The sequence below is a fragment of the Salvelinus namaycush genome, chromosome 8 (assembly GCF_016432855.1).
Source record: "Salvelinus namaycush isolate Seneca chromosome 8, SaNama_1.0, whole genome shotgun sequence".
Taxonomy (NCBI): domain Eukaryota; kingdom Metazoa; phylum Chordata; class Actinopteri; order Salmoniformes; family Salmonidae; genus Salvelinus; species Salvelinus namaycush.
In genome coordinates this window covers 57,497,241-57,518,750 of record NC_052314.1, presented here as the reverse complement: position 1 = coordinate 57,518,750, position 21,510 = coordinate 57,497,241, and the positions used below count along the sequence as shown (strand labels likewise).

The window sequence follows — 21,510 nt, the reverse complement described above, 5'->3', positions numbered from 1 at the left end:
CAGACTACAAAAAACAGGTCCTAGCAGTCACTTGTTGCATGACTGGTGAGGACACTGGCTTATCATTGGATAGGCTGACTTTAGGGAAGTGTATAAAAGGGCAGACGATAAGCAATTTCTTCCTCGATCCACTGTGCAAGACTGCCTCTGAAAATCTCATCCTTAAAAAGATTGTGATTAATTTGCCATAGGCTCTTAATCATTTACCAACTTCATTTATCACTTTAATTTAAAAAATGCCTCTGAAATTCGAACTTGGTCCTGGCAGGATGATTGGGGGTTCTAACCCCTGTTTTATTATTGCAGAAATTGGACAGAACCACCAGGGAGATATTGAAATCGCCAAGAAAATGATCAAGATGGCCAAGGTAATGGAAGCTAAATGAAGAGACATTGTAAGACTTTAAGGACTAAGACTTTCCTGGACACAAATTAACCCTAGTTCTGGACAAAAAGCATGCTGAATGCAGAATTGAGTCTTTTTCTTGTCCAGGACTAGGCTGGATCTGTGTCAGAGAAACTGCCCTTTAGTGTGGCTTAAGCTTCAGTTTAATATAACAGGCTGGGCGACATCGGATAGAAAGGCACACATATACATGTATGAGTGTGGGGAAACTTAGTCATCCTGCATCCCTCCCATGTAAATCTTCCTTTAATAACCTCAAATCAAAAGGTAATGTAGAAATGGCAGGACTGCCTCCCGGGTGGCGCAGTGGTCTAGGGCACTGCATCGTGCCTATCCAATGATAAGCCAGTGTCCTCACCAGTCCTCACCAGTCATGCAACAAGTGACTGCTAGGACCTGTTTTTTGTAGTCTGTGTGCTAGTCTATTTCTGTTCACCTCATGGAATCTTCCTTAGTCAATCTAATTTGGCAAGAGCACAAACAAATCTGGGACAGGCACCTTTTTTGTGGGCGACCCAATATATTAGCAAATATATTCAATAAGTAAATTGTACAGTGAGACCAAGTTCTCTCTCATGTACAGTTTAGAGATGTACAATTAGTGAAGGAGATGGTCTTATAAGTAGGATGTTGTTTTTTACTGGGAAAAAATACCCACATTGAACGCAGTTTATTAAAAATATGATTTATTTTGAGAAAATGTAAAATACTGTTTTATATTACTGTTTTATATCTTTACCTTTTTATAGCATTATATCATCTTAGTATGACTAGATTGTTTTTATGTATCTTTAGGGATTGAAAGTAGTGTTAGGTTCGAGCTCTTTGTGTATGAGACCAGAGTCTCTGGGTTCGCGCCCAGGCTCTGTCGCAGCCGGCCGCGACCGGGAGGTCCGTGGGGCGACGCACAATTGGCATAGCGTCGTCCGGGTTAGGGAGGGTTTGGCCGGTAGGGATATCCTTGTCTCATCGCGCTCCAGCGACTCCTGTGGCGGGCCGGGCGCAGTGGCGCTAACCAAGGGGGCCAGGTACACGGTGTTTCCTCCGACACATTGGTGCGGCTGGCTTCCGGGTTGGAGGCGCGCTGTGTTAAGAAGCAGTGCGGCTTGGTTGGGTTGTGCTTCGGAGGACGCATGGCTTTCGACCTTCGTCTCTCCCGAGCCCGTACGGGAGTTGTAGCGATGAGACAAGAGAGTAATTACTAGCGATTGGATACCACGAAAATTGGGGAGAAAATGGGATAAAAATAAAAAATAATTTAAAAAAAATAAAAAATGGCAGGACTGAGGGGAAAGGTATTTTCTGCTATGATCCTGATACTGTACTGCTGCTGTGCATGGATCTGCATAAATGGAAGTAGGGCGTGTGTGTGTTTGACGCTATTACTCACGTTGGCATCAATTTACAGGACTGCGGGGCAGACTGCGCCAAGTTTCAGAAGAGTGAGCTTGAGTACAAGTTCAACAAGCGTGCCCTGGAGCGTCCGTACAACTCCAAACATTCCTGGGGAAAGACATATGGTGACCACAAGCGCCATCTGGAGTTCAGTCATGAACAATATAGAGAGCTCCAGAAATATGCAAAGGGGGTTGGAATCTTCTTCACCGCCTCTGGAATGGACGAGGTAAGAGGTTATTCCATGATTAATGTCTATTGAATTAGTTTGCTGTGACTGTGTAGATATTCTGGATTTCAAGCAAAAACATGCATGACTACCCCAACTGCTTTGCAACGCTTGTTAGATGGCTGTGGACTTCCTGGATGAGCTTGATGTGCCCTTCTTCAAAGTTGCCTCATGCGATGCCAACAATTTCCCCTATCTGGAACTGACTGCAAAAAAAGGTCAGTGATTTAAGTTAACACTGTGTTATATATGCACTACATCTTTGCCACACTACTGTGGTAAAAGTTAAATGTTATACTCTGAATGTGCTGTCAAAATGTGTAATATGTGTCATATCAGTGAAGTTAGTTACTGTAGAAATTACAACTTTGTTTAACTTCAGGACGGCCTATGGTGATATCCAGTGGGATGCAGTCAATGGCGACAATGAGACGAGTCTATCAGACGGTCAAGGAACACAATCAGAAGTTTACCATCCTACAGTGCACCAGTGCCTACCCATTGGATCCTGAGGATGTCAACCTACGTGTCATAGCAGTAAGACTTCCCATTGGTTTATTACAAGGAAGGGGTTGTCGAGCAGGATCAGCACGTTATCTGTTGTCACCCCGGGGTAATGTCATAAGGAAACGTCGGTTGAGTCAAGTGCACAGCAATGGAAGAGAGAGAGAGCGAGAGACAACAAGAATTTGACATATTTGTGTTCCGATGGGAAGGAAATGAATTGACCCATGGTATTTCACTCTCCATTTTCCTGACATACTGTAGGAATACCAGAAGGAATTCCCTGATATTCCCATCGGATATTCCGGCCATGAGAGGGGTATCAGCATCACCGTGGCAGCAGTGGCAATGGGGGCAAAAGTGGTGGAGCGTCACGTGACCCTGGACAAGAGCTGGAAGGGCAACGACCACGAAGCGTCGCTGGAGCCTTCTGAGCTGACCGAGCTGGTCAGAGCCATCCGCCTGGTGGAGCGGGCCCAAGGCACGGGCGTCAAACAGATGCTACCCTGTGAGAAAGCCTGCCATGACAAGGTGAGTTGGCCTCGGGAGGTTTAATTGAAAATAAATGTGACATACTTTTTGGAGACTGCCATTCATAATATTAACAAAGGGAAAATATTTATATAGTATATTTTTGACATAGTGTATTCGGAAGAATTCAGACCCCTTCCCCTTTTCCACATTTTGTTACGTTACAGCCTTATTCTAAAAAGTATTAAATCGTTTTTTCCCCCTCTCATCAATCTACACACAATACCCCAAAATGACTTAAGACAAAAAAAGGTTTTTAGAAATGTTTGCTAATTTATAAAACATTTAAAATCGGAATATCACATTTACATACAGTACCAGTCAAAAGTTTGGACACACCTACTTATTCAAGGGTTTTTACTTTATTTTTAGTATTTTCTACATTGTAGAATAATAGTGAAGACATCAAAACTATGAAATAACACATGTGGAATCATGTAGTAACCAAAAAATTGTTAAACAAATCTAAATATATTTACAGTTGACTAGTCCGAAGTTTACATACACTTAGGTTGGAGTCATTAAAACTAGTTTTTCAACCACTCCACAAATGTCTTGTTATCAAACTATAGTTTTGGCAAGTCGGTTAGAACATCTATTTTGTGCATGACACAAGTAATTTTTCCAACAATTGTTTGCAGACAGATTATTTCACTGTATCACAATTCCAGTGGGTCAGAAGTTTACATACACTAAGTTGACTGTGCCTTTAAACAGCTTGGAAAATTCCAGAAAATGATGTCATGGCTTTAGAAGCTTCTGATAGGCTAATTGACATAATTTGAGTCAATTGGAGGAGTACCTGTGGATGTATTTCAAGGCCTACCTTCAAACTCAGTGCATCTTTGCTTTACATCATGGGAAAATATAAAAAGAAATCAGCCAAGACCTCAGAAAAAGAATTGTAGACCTCCACAAGTCTGGTTCATCCTTGCAAGCAATTTCCAAACGCCTGAAGGTACCACGTTAATCTGTACAAACAATAGTACGCAAGTATATATACCATGGGACCACACAGCCATCATACCGCTCAGGAAGGAGACGCGTTCTGTCTCCTAGAGATGAACGTACTTTGGTGCGAAAACTGCAAATCAATCCCAGAACAACAGCAAAGGACCTTGTGAAGATGCTGGAGGAAACAGTTATAAAATTATCTATATCCACAGTTAAACAAGTCCTATATCGACATAACCTGAAAGGCCGCTCAGCAAGGAAGAATCCACTGCTCCAAAACCGCCATAAAAAGCCAGACTACAGTTTGCAACTGCACATGGGGACAAAGATCGTACTTTTTGGAGACGTGTCCTCTGGTCTGATGAAACAAAAATATAACTATTTGGCCATAATGACCATCGTTATGTTTGAAGGATAAAGGGGAAGGCTTGCAAGCCAAAGAACATCATCCCAACCGTGAAGCACAGGGGTGGCAGCATCATGTTGTGGGGGTGATTTGCTGCAGGAGGGACTGGTGCACTTCACAAAATAGATGGCATCATAAGGAAGGACAATTATGTGGATATATTGAAGCAACATCTCAAGACATCAGTCAGGAAATTAAAGCTTGGTTGCAAATGGGTCTTCCAAATGGACAATGACTTCAAAGTTGTGGTAAAATGGCTTAAGAACAACAAAGTCAAGGTATTGGAGTGGCCATCACAAAGCCCTGACCTGAATCCCATAGAAAATTTGTGGGCAGAACTGAAAAAGCATCTGCGAGCAAGGAGGCCAACAAACCTGACTCAGTTACACCAGCTCTGTCAGGAGGAACTTATTGTGGGAAGCTTGTGAAAGGCTACCCGAAATGTTTGACCCAAGTTAAACAATTTGAAGGCAATGCTACCAAATACTAATTGAGTATGTAAACTTCTGATCCACTGGGAATGTGATGAAAGAAATAAAAGCTGAAATGAATCATTCTCTCTACTATTATTCTGACATTTCACATTCTTAAAATATATTAGTGATCCTAACTGACCTAAGACAGGGAATTTTTACAAGGATTAAATGTCAGGAATTGTGAAACTGAGTTTGAATGTATTTGGCTAAGGTGTATGTAAACTTCCGACTTCAACTGTATATTTGTGATTCTTCAAAGTAGCCACCCTTTGCCTTGATGACAGCTCTGCACACTCTTGGCATACTCTCAACCAGCTTCATGAGGTAGTCACCTGGAATGCATTTCAATTAACAGGTGTGCCTTAATGCTTTTGAGCCAATCAGTTGTGTTGTGACAAGGTAGGGGTGGTATACAGAAGATAGCCCTATTTGGTAAAAGACCAAGTTCATATTATGAGTTCATATTATGACAAGAACAGCTCAAATAAGCTAAGAAACCGACAGGCCATCATTACTTTACTTCAGTCTATCCGGATTTTTTTTTTATTCAGGTGCAGTCGCAAAAACCATCAAGTGCTATGATGAAACTGGCTCTCATGAGGACTGCCACAGGAAAGGAAGACCCAGAGTTACCTCTGATGCAGAGGATAAGTTCATTAGAGTTAGTGCAGCCCAAATAAATGCTTCACAAAGTTCAAGTAACAGACACATCTCAACAACTGTTCAGAGGAGACTGTGAATCAGGCCCTTATGGTCGAATTGCTGCAAAGAAACCACTACTAAAGGACACCAATAAGAAGAGACTTGCTTGGGCCAAGAAACACGAGCATTGGACATTAGACTGAAATCTGTCCTTTGGTCCAATGAGTCCAAATTTAGTCAACAGATGATCTCTGCATGTGTGGTTCCCACCATGAAGCATGGAGGAGGAGGTGTGATGGTGCTTTGCTGGTGACACCATCTGATTTATTTAGAATTCAATGCACACTTAACCAGCATGGCCACCACAGCATTTTGCAGCGATACGGCATCCCATCTGGTTTGCGCTTAGTGGGACTATCATTTGTTTTTCAACAGGAAAATGACAATGACCCAACACACCTTCAGGCTGTGTAAGGGCTATTTGACCAAGAGGGAGAGTGATGAGTGCTGCATCAAATGACCTGGCCTCCACAATCACCCGACCTCAACCTAATTGAGATGGTTTGGGATGAGTTGGACTGCAGAGTGAAGGAAAAGCAGCCAGCAAGCGCTCATCATATGTGGGAACTCCTTCAAGGTTCAAGTCCGGATGATCAGGTTCAAGTCCGAGCTCTGGCTGGGCCACACAAGGACATTCAGAGACTTGCTCGAAGCCACTCCTGCATTGTCTTGGCTGTATGCTTAGGGTCTTTGTCCTGTGGGAAGGTGAACTTCACCCGTTGGAGGTCCTGAGCGCTCTGGAGCAGGTTTTCATCAAGGATCTCTCTGTTTGCAGAACTTTGCTCTGTTCATCTTTCCCTCGACTAGTCTTTCAGTCCCTGCCAATGAAAAACATCCCCACAGCATGATGCTGCCACCACTATGCTTCACAGTAGGTATGGTATTGGCCAGGTGATGAGCAGTGCTTGATTTCCTCCAGACGCGACGCTTGGCATTCAAGCCAAAGAGTTTAATCTTGGTTTCATCAGACCAGAGAATCATGTTTCTCATGGTCTGAGAGTCCTTTGGGTGCCTTTTGGCAAACTCCAAGCGGGCTGTCATGTGCCTTTTACTGAGTGGCTTCCGTCTGTTCTCTCTACCATAAAGGCTGAATTGGTGGAGTGCTGCAGAGATGGTCCTCCCATCTCCACAGAGGAACTCTGGAGGTCTGTCAGAGTGACCATCGAGTTTTTGGTCACATCCCTGACCAAGGCCCTTCTCCCCTGATTGCTCAGTTTTGCCAGCTCTAGGAAAAGTATTGGAGGTTCCAAACTTCTTCCATTTAAGAATGATGGAGGCCACTCTGTATCCTTTTGGACCTTCTATGCTGCAGAAATGTTTTGGTACCCTTCCCCAGATCTGTGCCTCGACAAAATCCTGTCTTGGAGCTATGGACAATTCCTTTTACCTCATGGCTTGGTTTTTGCGCTGACATGCACTGTCAACAGTGGGAGCTTAAATAGACGTGTGTGCCTTTCCAAATCATGTTGAATCAATTTAGTTTACCACAGGTGGACTCCAATCAAGTTGTAGAATCATCTCAAGGATGATCAATGGAAACAGGATGCACCTGAGTTCAATTTTGAGTCTCAAGCAAACGGCCTGAATGAAATAAAATAAAATACAATTTTATTAGTCACATGCTCCGAATACAACAGGTGTAGTAGACCTTACAGTGAAATGCTTACTTACGAGCCCCTAACCGACAGTGCAGTTAAAAAAAATATGGATAAGAATAAGAGATAAAAGTAACAAGTAATTAAAGAGGAGCAGTAAAAATTATAACAATATATACAGGGGGGTGCTGGTACAGTGTCTATGTGCGGGGGCACCGGAATACTAATGTAAATAAGGTATTTCTGTTTTGCAAACATTTCTAAAAAACAGTTTTTGCTTTGTCATTATGGGGTATTGTGTGTAGATTGATGAGGAGCATTTTTTATTTAATCCATTTTAGAATTAAGTAACAAAATGTGGAAAAAGTGAAGGTGTCTGAATACTTTCCGAAGGCACTGTATGTAGAAAATATACAACATATATCAATAATATACAAAATCAATATTTTTCCCATTGACATTTGTAATAATAACTTTCTCAAATTATAATGATGTTATATTAATTTTCTTTTATAAGGTAGGCCCATTATGTTTGTCATAAACCTCCCTTACATCAAGTATTCTCTTTGTACAACAGCACATACTGTAGGAGGAAATCTCCATATTATTTTCTCTTCCAGCTGGGGAAGTCAGTGGTGGCTAAGGTGGTGATACCCAAAGGCACGGTGCTGAGTATGGATATGCTGGGGGTGAAGGTGGGCGAGCCGAGGGGCATCTCTCCTGAAGACATGGGTCAGCTGCTGGGCAAGGCCATCACAGAGGACGTGGAGGAGGATGGGAGCATCACGCCACGTATGGTGGACGGCTACAACAACAAGGGCTGAGCCAACCAGGGGTGCGTTCGTTCAGCAGGACACAACGTTGTGGAACGTTCAGATAGAAAGATGCTATGTAAAACAAACATGTTAATATGCTGACTAGACAGGTGTTATGATATTGATGGTATGTCAGGACTGATCATCTGTTTACATTTCACCATTGTGGCTAGATGGAGTAGACCTACAACTTCATCTAGTGGACAACAGTTGTTTGACAACGTTAGTGTTGTAGCAACGTCTTACCCTAATCCTTTTCCTCACTTTAACCTCAGTCTCCTGACCTGTTATTTCACCTAACCTACTGTGTTGGTTCCCCTAACCTGCCACGTTAATTATCATAACCTGCTATGTAAACAGACCATCAATCCCAACTACTATCAGTATCACCAGACAGGCCACATTTCGTGCGGGAGCGTTGCAAAATAAATGTACCCATTATTCAACTATTTAACTGCTCACGGGTGTCTGCATAGCCTGGCGCTGAAATAGAATTTGGTTCTATTTCAGAACCTTAACACCTGCAAGTCCCCCTCTCCATTTTACTCATTGGTTTTCGCGAGCATACTAACCCACGTGGGTGATTGACAGTTGAACGAGAAGAGATTAATCAAAGAACCCTATCTAAAAACTAACTAGGTTTCCCCTTTAATCTGTGGATTAATTGTCGGAGTAGAGAACATGATTTTGTATGATAAAAAATTCTGCAAAGATCCAGCAAAAAAAGGGACCCTACATTTAAACTAAACGAACAACCCAACGTTCATGTCCCAGGACAAATTAGCTAGCAATAGCTAGCTAAATATCCATGAATGTGTTGTGTGTTTTGACCTGTCCCCAAATGAATATACCGTAGTTGGTTTTGCTAATTTAACCTGCGTGTCATGAACTAAAGTCTGATGGGGATAGTCAAAATCAACATGTGTATGCACTTGAGGGGCTGGTTTGGGGAAGTTGTAACCTGCTGACTACTGACAACACGCCTGCATCCGCATGCTTATTTTGTTCATCCACATCAGATGTGATCTTGACACTCAGGTTAAAACATCAAAGCCAACTGTGAACAGACTATATTAATTTGTGGACAGGTCGAAACAATCATGGACATTTAGGTAGCTAGCTGTTGCTAGTTAGTTTGTCCTGGGAGATGAACATTGGGTTGTTATTTTACCTGCATATTGTCCTGTTTTTAGCTGGTTCTTTGTAGAATTTTGACCCGGAGTCATACAAAATCGTGTGTTTCTCTACTCCAGCGATAAATCCACAGATGAAAAGGGAAACCTAGTTAATTATCTTTAATTATTCTCTCCTCGTGTCTGTCAAGCATCCACGTGGGTTTGTATCTTTTTCCTTATATCCAATAAGGAGGCGACAGTCAACACATGTGCATCTCAAATAGAACCAAGTTCTATTTTAGCTCTTGGCTACACAGAGGCACGTTTAAGCATGTGAGAAATGTGGGGGAAATGATTGAATAACATGTAAGTACAGTTGCAACGCTCGCACACGCAATGTAGCTGGCAAGGTTAAATATGGTAAACAAAAACTTAAAATAAAATAATTAAGAAAAACATTTGAAAAACTAAAGCTATACTGAAACTATAATTTAAGCCCTTTTTTACTAATGGGGTTTTCGAACAATGATGTGCATAAACCCTGGATGACTGACAGGTGGCGCTGTATTGAAGCCACCGTGCAGCCATCTTGGTAATCCTCCTCAATTAAATGTTTTTATTTTGGAAGTGATAGAAATGCATTTGTTAATGTCTACATTAGTTGCATCATCTCCCCCCCCCCCCCCAAAAAAAAATGATGGTCATTTCTGTGTAACAATCAATATACTGCTGGCTGTCACCCAATAATATATTTTTCAGATGCAAAATTCTACAATATCACATAAACATAACATGTTAAACGTGGATTTTTTTGCTGTTGTTGCAGCTGTTGTTGCAGCTGTTTTTTTCAGCTGTTAGTGAATGACAAGTTTAACCTTAATAACTCTAGCTGAAAATGTTATTAGTTACATAATATTTACTCTGCATCATAAGTGTTCATTGTGGACAATTAAAAAATGTTTGTGTGGCAGACTGTTGATCTTCATTCCTCTAAAACAGATGTTCATTTTGGTGTAACAAAATACACCTGGCTGTCATCCAAAAATATGTTTTTCAATTTCAAAATTCTACAATTTTACATAAACATAACAAATGTGCCTTGACTTCATTTTTTAAAATATAAGGTACATTTATTTATATACATGTGGTGGATGTTTACTTTTCTATATCGGAGGATGTGAAATTTAATTTTGTGTTAAGAAAAAGTCAAATATACGGTATTCAAATAATTATTGACGTTTATACTTCTTCTGTAATAATAATTTAAAAAGTATTAATTACAATGTCTCACATTTTGACTCTTGAGAATCCTGAAATGACCTGTGAGTGAAGGGAGAACCTTTATCTTGAAACATGAAGTGGAGAGGAAACCACGTGGATTCCGGATGTGCAACGTGGAAATTAGCTCGACTTCTTCCGCGAGAACACACACCTGACTGTCTCTGTACTACTGGTTCAGAGCAAGAGAACCTAGCCATCTTATCGCTACAAACATTTTAGGAAACCGCATTTATCACATTTCTAAAATGCCTCTGAAATTCGAGCTTTGTCCTGGCAGGATGATTGGGGGTTCTAACCCCTGTTTTATTATTGCAGAAATTGGACAGAACCACCAGGGAGATATCAAAATTGCCAAGAAAATGATCAAAATGGCCAAGGTAATGTTAGTAGCAAAATTAATCAGTTAACTTAGCTCAGCTGCTGTATTGGGGACCATGGTACTGACTTACTAGTTAACTAGCGGCCTCTTTAGTATAAATGCATTTGACTATTTTGGCCGTTTTAAAACTGACAGTCCAGTCTCTTGCAAGACACTGCTTCTTGTCTGACTGCTGCCCTGCTACTGTGCCAATGAGGAAATGATCGATTCCAGTGCCCATATGACTGTAAAATGACATTAGCCTGCTCTGTTGCTTGCTGGGGGTGTATTTCAAATTGTGAACTTGTGCAATTGAGACCATGGGCATCTATTGGTCAATTTATTAAGGACTGATATGGGTGGAAATGGATTTCCTGCCAGAGATATGGCACAACAGATACCCACCCCCATATATGAAATGATCACACCTTTTGACTGTGTTTTATGAAAGGCAGTGGGTGTGTTAGCTATAGATTGTTGCACATGATAATGTGATTTAACCAAAGATTTTTGATATCCATTCAAGTCAAGTTTTTAAGCTTTTTAATGTCACGTGCACAAGTACAGTGAAATGCCATTCTGGCCTTACTGTGAGTTAGGTTAGGTACTGTTTGGTGTAGCACAGTGACATTTCGACCAACCTTAACTTGGCGATGCTATCTTTGTTTTTCATTCAGCCAAACCTTTATCTTCCAAAATGTCATTGTCCAGTTGCAGGTTTGAATTTATTAATGTTTTGCTCTGAGGTAATCCGACAATGTCTGTCGCCATCTTGTCTATTTCAAGTCTTCTCTCATTGTTCGAGACAGGTGAGTGTCATCATGACATGCGGCACTTAGGTGGGTCCACACCCCAAAGTGCCGCACCCCAGTCGCAATAAATGATAGAAGATTTTAAACAAGGTTTCCTCCTCATCCTCCTTGGCAACACATTTTACAACTATGTGACCCTACTCGTATTGACAATCAATTCACAGGACTGCGGGGCAGACTGCGCCAAGTTTCAGAAGAGTGAGCTTGAGTATAAGTTCAACAAGCGTGCCCTGGAGCGTCCGTACACCTCCAAACAATCCTGGGGAAAGACATACGGAGAGCACAAGCGCCATCTTGAGTTCAGTCATATACAATACGTAGAGTTGCAGAACTATGCAAAGGAGGTTGGAATTTTCTTTACTGCTTCAGGAATGGACGAGGTAAGAATGATGGTGATGTGGAATAGGCCCATAGATCCCCACTGTGGAGGTGTCATAATACCCATAAAACCTAGCGGTCAAATAGGGAAATGGTTCCAATTGTTTCACAATTAATTTTTCCTATAGGGAATTTTAGAAATGCCTAAAATAAGGGCTGTGTTTACTGAATCCTCACCCTGGCGTGACGTTTTGATAACCATCTAAATCTCTCTCGGACAGGGTGATGATTTGTATATAGTTAATCCAGAGATTCTTACCTTTGCCTCGATTCAGCAGTGTCGTGGAGATCATCTTGGCATTTGTAGTTCTTTCTGACAGCCACATTAGCAGCTAAGTAGCATTTATTTTTTGTGGGGTAAATACAGGCAAATAAATTGATAAGTCACCTTGTCCTAGAGAGATTTACACGGTTATCAAAACGTCACGCCAGGGTGATCCTACATGAAACACAGCCTTTATTTTAAGAGTTTCTAAAATCCCCTATGGGAAAAATGAATGGGGGGGAAACAATTGGAACCATTTCCCTGTTTGACTGTTAGGTTTTTGGGGGTATTATGACTCCTACTGTGGTACTATATTGATTAGGCCTGTATAATGCATATAAAAACTGTATTAATTATTTGTTGTATATCTCTTGTTAGATGGCTGTGGAGTTCCTACATGAGCTTGATGTGCCCTTCTTCAAAGTTGGTTCAGGGGACACCAATAACTTTCCCTATCTGGAAAAGACTGCAAAAAAAGGTCAGTGGTTTTAAAGTTTACAGTATGATAGATATTGGGTGTCTTAGGCTGCTAAATGTAAAAATGAACATTTTAGCTTCTGAAGTAATTCGTTTATTTGGTCTACTTTATACTCGGGAAAGTGTAGTAAAACTTTTGCAATATCAAGAATAAAGCGAAGCATAGGTGTTTGTTGTGTGAAATCTCTCATCTCTTTGGTTTAATGCTAGGTCGCCCCATGGTTGTATCCAGTGGCATGCAGTCAATGGAGACAATGAGACGGGTCTACCAGACGGTCAAGAAACACAATCAGAACTTCTGCATCCTGCAGTGCACCAGTGCCTACCCATTGGAGGCTGAAGATGTCAACCTGCGTGTCATCGCAGTAAGAGTTTTTCATTGGTTTGAATGAAGGAATTGTTTCAGTCAAGATCACCCCTAAACACATGGTGCATCTTATTTCTGTTATTTATTTATTTTATTTACCCTTTATTTAACTAGGCAAGTCAGTTAAGAACAAATTCTTATTTACAATGACGGCCTAGGAACAGTGGGTTAACTGCCTTGTTCAGGGGCAGAATGACAGATTTTTACCTTGTCAGCTTGTTCCTGCCCAACGCGCTAACCACTAGGCTACCTGCCGCCCCAATGGACCACTAGTGCAACAGTCATATTGCTAGTCTGTGGTTAAGGCTAAGCCCAGAGAGAATACATGTTTCGAGGCAGGAAAATGACCCTTGATCTCGTTCATAGGAATACCAGAAGGAATTCCCTGATATTCCCATTGGATATTCCGGTCACGAGTCTGGGGTCCACATCTCCGTGGCAGCAGTGGCGCTGGGGGCAAAGGTCATTGAGCGTCATGTGACCCTGGACAAGAGCTGGAAGGGGAGTGACCACGAAGCTTCTCTGGAGCCCTCTGAGCTGACAGAGCTGGTGAAAGCCATTCGATTGGTGGAGAGGTCTCTGGGGACGGGCATCAAGCAGATGCTGCCCTGTGAGAAGCCATGCCACGATAAGGTACTTCCTGGATGGGCACTTTTCATTGTATTCCAACAGATGGCGTTGTTCTTAAGCTACCACATAGCCTGACTGCCATTAACCATTGCAGATGGCCATCTGATGTAAGACAATGGGGTCATTTTTTTTTACAAACATTATTTAAGCATTTATTCCAATTCAGGGGTGGGTGTGTGTTAAGGCTAGGTGTTTTTTTTCCCTAACCTCGTCATCTGACCTGGAAAAACTCTGTACCCTATAGGCTATATGATCTTTGGTTCGTTGCTTCAAACAGGAAAGGACGTCAGAACTTCTTTTAATACATTGATTGTGTTCTCTTCCAGCTGGGGAAATCAGTGGTGGCCAAGGTGGCGATCCCCAAAGGCACGGTGCTTGGCATGGACATGCTGGGGGTGAAGGTGGGCGAGCCGAAGGGCGTTCCGCCCGAGGACATCTTCCAGCTGGTGGGCAAGTCCGTCACAGAGGACGTGGAGGAGGACGAGAGCATCACCCCGGATGTGGTCGACAGCTACGGCAAAAAGATCAAGTGCCGAGTGGAGTAATCACCCTTGTAATAGCCTACTGTAACCATGGTAATACCGTAACCACAATGCCAAACAACACAATGCACTTTTACAGGCTGTGAAAAGATGGTTGTGGGAACATCGATAATCCAGATAATATTTAGAGGCCCAGGAGTTTCAGTTAAGGGGACATGCTTTATATTTCTGGTTCCATGTTTTTTTACTAGATAGAAGCAAACATTCAATGAATGAGACTTGACTACAAGTGCCTTGTTAAAGAAGAAAATACAAACTGTAGGTTCAGTAGTGACTGAAATGATTGCATTCTAATTGAATGTTTAACTGTTCATGTATAAAGGAAATGGCCAGTTATGTTAAGTTGCACTACAAAAATGTCAAATACAAAATGCCAAACATTAATGATTGTTTTTATCTTTTTCATACGAAATCACACTCCTTGATTGAATTATGTTATTTTGTGATACAGTTCTGTTACAGATGAGTGTTCAAAGTGAAAACATACCGTATGTACAGTACCAGTCAAAAGTTTGCAGACACCTACTCATTCCAGGGTTTTTCTGTATTTTTACTGTTTTCTACATTGTAGAATAATAGTGATGACATCAACTATGAAATAACACATATGGAATCATGTACTAACCAAAAATCTAAATATATTTGAGATTCTTCAAAGTAGCCACCCTTTGCCTTGACAGCTCTGCACACTCTTGGCATTCTATCAACCAGCTTCAATTGGTAGACACCTGGAATTAAATTAACAGGTGTGCCTTGTTAAAAGTTAATTTGTAGTATTTCTTTCCTTAATGCGTTTGAGCCAAATCAGTTGTGTTGTGACAAGGTAGGGGTAGTGTACAGAAGATAGCCCTATTTGGTAAAAGACCAAGTCCATATTATGGCAAGAACAGCTCAAATAAGCAAAGAGAAATGACAGTCCATTACTTTAAGACATGAAGGTCAGTCAATGTGGAAAATTACAGGAACTTTAAGTTCAAGTACAGTTGCAAAACCCATCAAGCGCTATGATGAAACTGACTCTCAGGACCGCCACAGGAAAGGAAGACCTGTAAGTAGGTGAACGGATGATCTCTGCATGTGTGGTTCCCACAGTGAAGCATGGAGGAAGTGTGGGGGTGCTTTGCTGGTGACACTCAGTGATTTTATTTAGAATTCAAAGTACACTTAACCAGCATAGTTACCATAGCATTCTGCAGCGATACGCCATCCCATCTGGTTTGCGCTTAGTGGGACTATCATTTGTTTTTCAACAGGACAATAACTCACCACACCTCCAGGCTGTGTAAGGGCTGTTTGACCAAGGAGAGTGATGGAGTGCTGCATCAGATGATCTGGCCTCCACAATCACCTGACCTCAACCTAATTGAGTTGGACCGCAGGGTGAAGGAGAAGCAGCCAACAAGTGCTCAGCATACAGTACCTTGCAGAAGTATTCACCCCCTTGGCGTTTTTCCTATTTTGTTGCGTTACAACCTGTAATTTAAATTGATTTTCATTTGGATTTCATGTAATGGACATACACAAAATAGTCCAAATTGGTGAAGTGAAATGAAAAAATAACTTGTTTCAAAAGAAATATTACATGGAAAAGTGGTGCGTGCATATGTATTCACCCCCTTTGCTATGAAGCCCCTAAATAAGATCTGGTGCAACCAATTACCTTCAGAAGTCACATAATTAGTTAAATAAAGTCCACCTGTGTGCAATGTGTCACATGAGCTCAGTATATATACACCAGTTCGAAAAGGCCCCAGAGTCTGCAACACCACCAAGCAAGTGGCACCATGAAAACCAAGGAGCTCTTCAAACAGGTCAGGGACAAAGTTGTGGAGAAGTCCAGATCAGGGTTGGATTATAAAAATATCTATGAAACTTTGAACATTCCATGGAGCACCATTAAATACATTATTAAAAAATTGAAAGAATATGGTACGGCAACAAACCTGCCAAGAGAGGGCCGCCCACCAAAACTCATGGACCAGGCAAGGAGGGCATTAATCAGAGAGGCAACAAAGAGACCAAAGATAACTCTGAAGGAGCTGCAAAGCTCCACAGTGGAGAGTGGAGTATCTGTCCATAGGACCACTTTAAGCCGTACACTCCACAGAGCTGGGCTTTATGGAAGAGTGTCCAGAAAAAAGCCATTGCTTAAAGAAAAAATAAGCAAACACATTTGGTGTTCGCCAACAGGCATGTGGGAGACTACCCAAACATATGGAAGAATGTACTCTGGTCAGATTAGACTAAAATTGAGCTTTTTGGCCATCAAGGAAAACGCTATGTCTGGCGCAGGCGCAAACCAAACACCTCTTATCACCCCGAGAACACCATCCGCACAGTGAAGCATGGTGGTGGCAGCATCATGCTGTGGGGATTTTTTTCATCGGCAGGGACTGGGAAACTGGTCAGAATTGAAGGAATGATGGATGGCGCTAAGTACAGGGAAATTTTTGAGGGAAACCTGTTTCAGTCTTCCAGAGATTGAAGACCGGGATGGAGGTTCACCTTCCAGCAGGACAATGACCCTAAACATACTGCTAAATCAACACTCGAGTGGTTTAAGGGGAAACATTTAAATGTCTTGGAATGGCCTAGTCAAAGCCCAGACCTCAATCCAATTGAGAATCTGTGGTATGACTTAAAGATTGCTGTACACCAGCGGAACCCATCCAACCAAGGAGCTGGAGCAGTTTTTTGTTGAATAATGGGCAAAAATCCCAGTGGCTAGATGTGCCAAGCTTATAGAGACATACCCCAAGAGACTTGCAGCTGTAATTGCTGCAAAAGGTGGCTCTACAAAGTATTGACTTTGGGGGGGTGAATAGTTATGCAGGCTCAATTTTCATATTTTTTTGTCTTATTTCTTGTTTGTTTCACAAGAAAAAATATTTTGCATCTTCAAAGTGGTAGGCATGTTGTGTAAATCAAAATGATACAAACCCCCCAAAAATCCATTTTAATTCCAGGTTGTAAGGCATAATAGGAAAAATGCCAAGGGGGTGAATACTTTTGCAAGCCACTGTATGTCGGAACTTCTTCAAGACTGTTGGAAAAGCATTCCTCATGAAGCTGGTTGAGTGTGCCAAGAGTGTGCAAAGCTGTCGTCAAGGCGAAGGGTGGCTACTTTGAAGAATCTCAAATATAAAATACATTTTGATTTGTTTAACACCTTTTTGGTTACTACATGATTCTGTGTTATTTCATAATTTTGATGTCTTCACTGTTCTACAATGTAGAAAAGAGTAAAAATACAGAAAAACCATTGAATGAGGCGGTGTGTCCAAACTTTTGACTGGTACTGTATAAAAAAAGAAAGGAACGGGTGCGTTCAGCAGGGCAATATAAATAAAGCTCATCTGCATGCTCATCGTCTTAACCAGGGTCTTGACCTGACTGCAGTTCTACACTGGGCAAATGCTCACCTTTGATGGCCACTGGCATGCTGGAGAAGAGTGTTCTTCGTGGATGAATCCCGGTTTCAACTGTACCGGGCAGTTGTGTGGGCGAGCGGTTTGCTGATGTCAGCATTGTGAACAGAGTGCCCTGTGGTGGCGGTGGCATTATGGTATGGGCAGGCATACGCTACGGACAACGAACACAATTACATTTTATTAATGGAAATTTTAATACACAGAGATACCTTGATGAGATCCTGAGGCCCATTGTCGTGCCATTTATCCGCCGCCATCACCTCCTATTTCAGCATGATAATGCAGACCCATGTCGCAAGGATCTGAACACAATTCCTGGAAGCTGAAAATGTCCCAGTTCTTCCATTCCTGCATACTCACCAGACATGTCACCCATTGAGCATGTTTGGGATGCTCTGGATTGATGTGTACATCAGCGTGTTCCAGTTCCCACCAATATCCAGCAACTTCACACAGCCATTGAAGAGGAGCGGGACAACATTCCACACACCGCAATGAACAGCCTGATCAACTCTATGGGGAGGAGATGTGTCGCGCTGCATGAGGCAAATGGTGTTTACTTCAGATAGTGACTGGTTTTCTGATCCACTCCCCTACTTTTATTTTTTTTAAGGAATTAATTTCTTTCGTTTGACTAGTTTCCTTCTATGAACTCAAACTCAGGACATTTTTTGAAATTGTTCCATGTTGCATTTATATTTTTGTTCAGTGTGTAATAAGGTGTCATATTCTATTCATGACATTTCTACCTGCAACGTTCGACTACGTTTGCCAACTGAATTTGTCCCGGGTTGCTGTGGTTCTTTTCAACCACTAGGAAGAGCTATTAGATTATGTTCTTGTATACACTGAGTGTATTAAACATTAGGAACACCTTCCTAATCTTGAGTTGCCCCCCCTCCCCCCTTTGTCCTCAGAACCGCCTGAGTTCCTCTGGGCATGGACTCTGCAAGGTGTCAAAAGTGTTCCACCAGGATGCTGGCCCATGTTGACTCCAATGCTTCCTACACTTGTGTCAAATTGGCTGGATTCCCTTTAGGTGGTGGACCATTTTTGATACACATGGGGAAACTGTTTGTGTGAAACCCAGCAGCGTTACAGTTCTTGACACACTCAAACTGATGTGCCTGGTACCGACTACCGTACCCCATTCAAAGGCACTTAAATCTTTTGTCTTGTCCATTCACCCTCTGAATGGCACACATACACAATCCATGTCTCAAGGCTTAAAAATTATTTAACATGTCTCCTCCCCTTCATCTACACTGATTGAAGTGGATTTAACAAGTGACATCAATAAGAGATCATAGCTTTCACCTGGTCAGTTTGTAATAGAAAGAGCAGGTGTTTGTAACCAAATCCATAATGTATGCACCATTGCACCCTATAATGAATCTTTGTATATTATAGAGGACAACATTTATTGGATAGTTTTGACTGGTTAGTTTTGGGTGATTTGATTCTGAAATAAAGCAATTGACACCTACATTTCAAACAAAGTTTCATTTATTATCATATGACATTTTTTACAGAATGACTGATATGATTTTTACAATATTATACATGATTCAAGTATACATGATTATGATTCATATACATGATTCATACTTAAATATATGGTTTGTAACAGAAATATAAAAGCATTGCCATTCATTGTTTGTTCTGTATTATGATACACTTCCACGCCATCCATATAGTTCTGCATATTGACAGTTTTTCCTTCCTGCTCATCCATACATTAAATGTTACACACACATAAGATCCATTGAAAAAAATATCAACAAATTGCACACTCTAGATATGAAAGTGCTTTACTTTAATGTGGCTGTCTAAAGTTAAGATGTTATCTGTCATCTAACAGTGTTCTGTAGATATCAACATTGAACCCTGAAGTAGTGGAAGCAATATTGGTCTGAATATAAGATGGAATGATCCTACTTTGAGTTTACTTTACAGTTTACAAACTGTTTGTATGCATACAAAGTGCATACACGAGAGAAAACAAATTGACAATGAGGAAATTGGCTTAGAGAAATGAACAAAAAGTGAAGGGGGATACAGTAATAAATGGAATATCTTTCAACTAAGATAATCCATTATTTTAGTTGTGAATATAGTAGCTCATTTATTTTGCCTATTCAGTTTCGGATGGTTCAATTATTATTGTTAAAAATCAAATATAGTATATCTCAGTGATATGTTTTGCCATTGCCAGTCAAAGTGTAAGCACCGTACAGCATTGGTAAGGTAACAATTCTGCAGCAACTAAATAGGTTGACATTTTTTATGATCGATCTTATAAAGGAGAAGAAACATATAGATTTTTTTACAGAGTAGAACTATTGATTATCCGGATAATATCATTCACATGCTATTTTGCTTTGGTCAATATAAAATCTTCAACCCCTATTTCTGTTCAGTTGATCATGAGTGAAAAAAAACCCTGGATGTTATTCAGATATACATTTTACCGTTTGCTGTATTATACAGAGAAAACAAGCAAACAAATAACGTATATAAAAAAATATATATTTAGATGTTGCCTATATGATTCTGAAGCATACAAACTGTATCAAACATGGAAAAATGATCATTTGTACAGAGTTCACAACCCCTCTTTAGATGTTTTTACACTTCACATCTGCACTGTTTGGGGTTTTAGTCTGGGTTTCTGTATAGCACCTTGTGACATCTGCTGATGTAAAAAGGGCTTTATAAATACATTTGATTGAAAGGGGTTGTTGTACACCGAAAGTGATTTAATATAGTGTGTGCCTACATCATATGGTGTGCCGAATTTCACACCTGTCGACCATTTTAGCTATTCACATTTGTCATGTTCCACAACTGATTTGCATATAGAATAAGTGGAAGTACTTTTACCGAAAAAAAATGGTATTGTTACGTTTTCAACCGTAAAAATGTTGTAGCATTAGGTACAGTAGATTTGCTCAACTGGATTCACCTTAATATTAAGTGTCAAACAAGTTGGAAAAAATATGGGTTGTGGTTAAGAAACAGAAGATAAATGAACATTAGATTTACTATATTATATTTACTTAACAAAACCACCCTCGTCATATTACTATCATTTTCTCTTCATATACACTTTAACCTTTTTCCAAACTTTGCAAGTTCATACAACCATGTACCAGTTATAAACCAAATCAGAACTGTACAAATTTTTGATTTTGATTTGAGAACAAAAACCTTCTGGGTTTTGCAATTAACCATTTGTAATATAAATACATCTGAAAACTAATTTACAAAAATCAAGAAAAACACTTCCGCTTGAACCGTGCAATCTTCAGACACTTCTCTGGCAGGTTCCACTTTCTGGTTACGACAATGCTGGACCTTTTCCAGAGCTCCACTTTATACAGCCCGTCAACGTTTTTGAGCCCGATTGACAGTTGATACCTGACTAATTCAAATATATTCTCTAATCATATCACATAGTCCTCTGGATTGGAGTAACCAGACATGGTCCCCTACTCTCCATCATAGGCGTGATTACAATCGCCTGTTTGTCAGCCAACGACGGATTTAAACCAACGGAAGCTCTCGGATGTGGTCATGTGACGTGGAGAGAAACCCACCCCGTTGGGCAGTAGCATCGTGAATCGATCGCTCATCGACAGGTCCGTCTGCCCTGTTCAAAATTCGCAAATTATAATCTGCAGGTTGTGCTCGGACATTTGAAATCAATCAATCACGCCAGGCTCGTTTTCTACTGCTCCTCACAACGGAAGCCCCCATTGACAACCGGAGGATTATATGATTGTGTGTGCTGTATGTGTGTGTTTGTGTTTCCAGGGGGTTTGGGGTTGAAGAGGGGCCT

General features: G+C 41.0%; 2 protein-coding genes across 3 annotated transcripts; both read left to right on the top strand.

Moving 5' to 3' along the window:
- Positions 1-236: 236 nt before the first annotated feature.
- On the top strand, positions 237-10,090 carry LOC120051990 (sialic acid synthase-like). 2 transcript variants are annotated; one of them, XM_038998869.1, is made up of 6 exons: positions 237-368; positions 1,815-2,030; positions 2,149-2,248; positions 2,413-2,567; positions 2,799-3,065; positions 7,819-10,090. In XM_038998869.1, the coding sequence occupies exons 1-6, from the start codon at positions 237-239 to the stop codon at positions 8,020-8,022; spliced, it is 1,074 nt and encodes a 357-aa protein (XP_038854797.1). In that variant the 3' UTR covers positions 8,023-10,090. The 2 variants fall into 2 exon arrangements, with proteins under 2 accessions (XP_038854797.1, XP_038854796.1); XM_038998868.1 differs by lacking the exon at positions 237-368 and adding an exon at positions 1,609-1,701.
- A 462-nt stretch (positions 10,091-10,552) lies between these two features.
- LOC120052901 (sialic acid synthase-like) lies at positions 10,553-14,618 on the top strand. Its single transcript, XM_039000111.1, has 6 exons — positions 10,553-10,786; positions 11,744-11,959; positions 12,601-12,700; positions 12,910-13,064; positions 13,433-13,699; positions 14,023-14,618. The coding sequence occupies exons 1-6, from the start codon at positions 10,655-10,657 to the stop codon at positions 14,239-14,241; spliced, it is 1,089 nt and encodes a 362-aa protein (XP_038856039.1). The 5' UTR covers positions 10,553-10,654; the 3' UTR covers positions 14,242-14,618.
- The last annotated feature ends 6,892 nt before the right edge of the window (positions 14,619-21,510 follow it).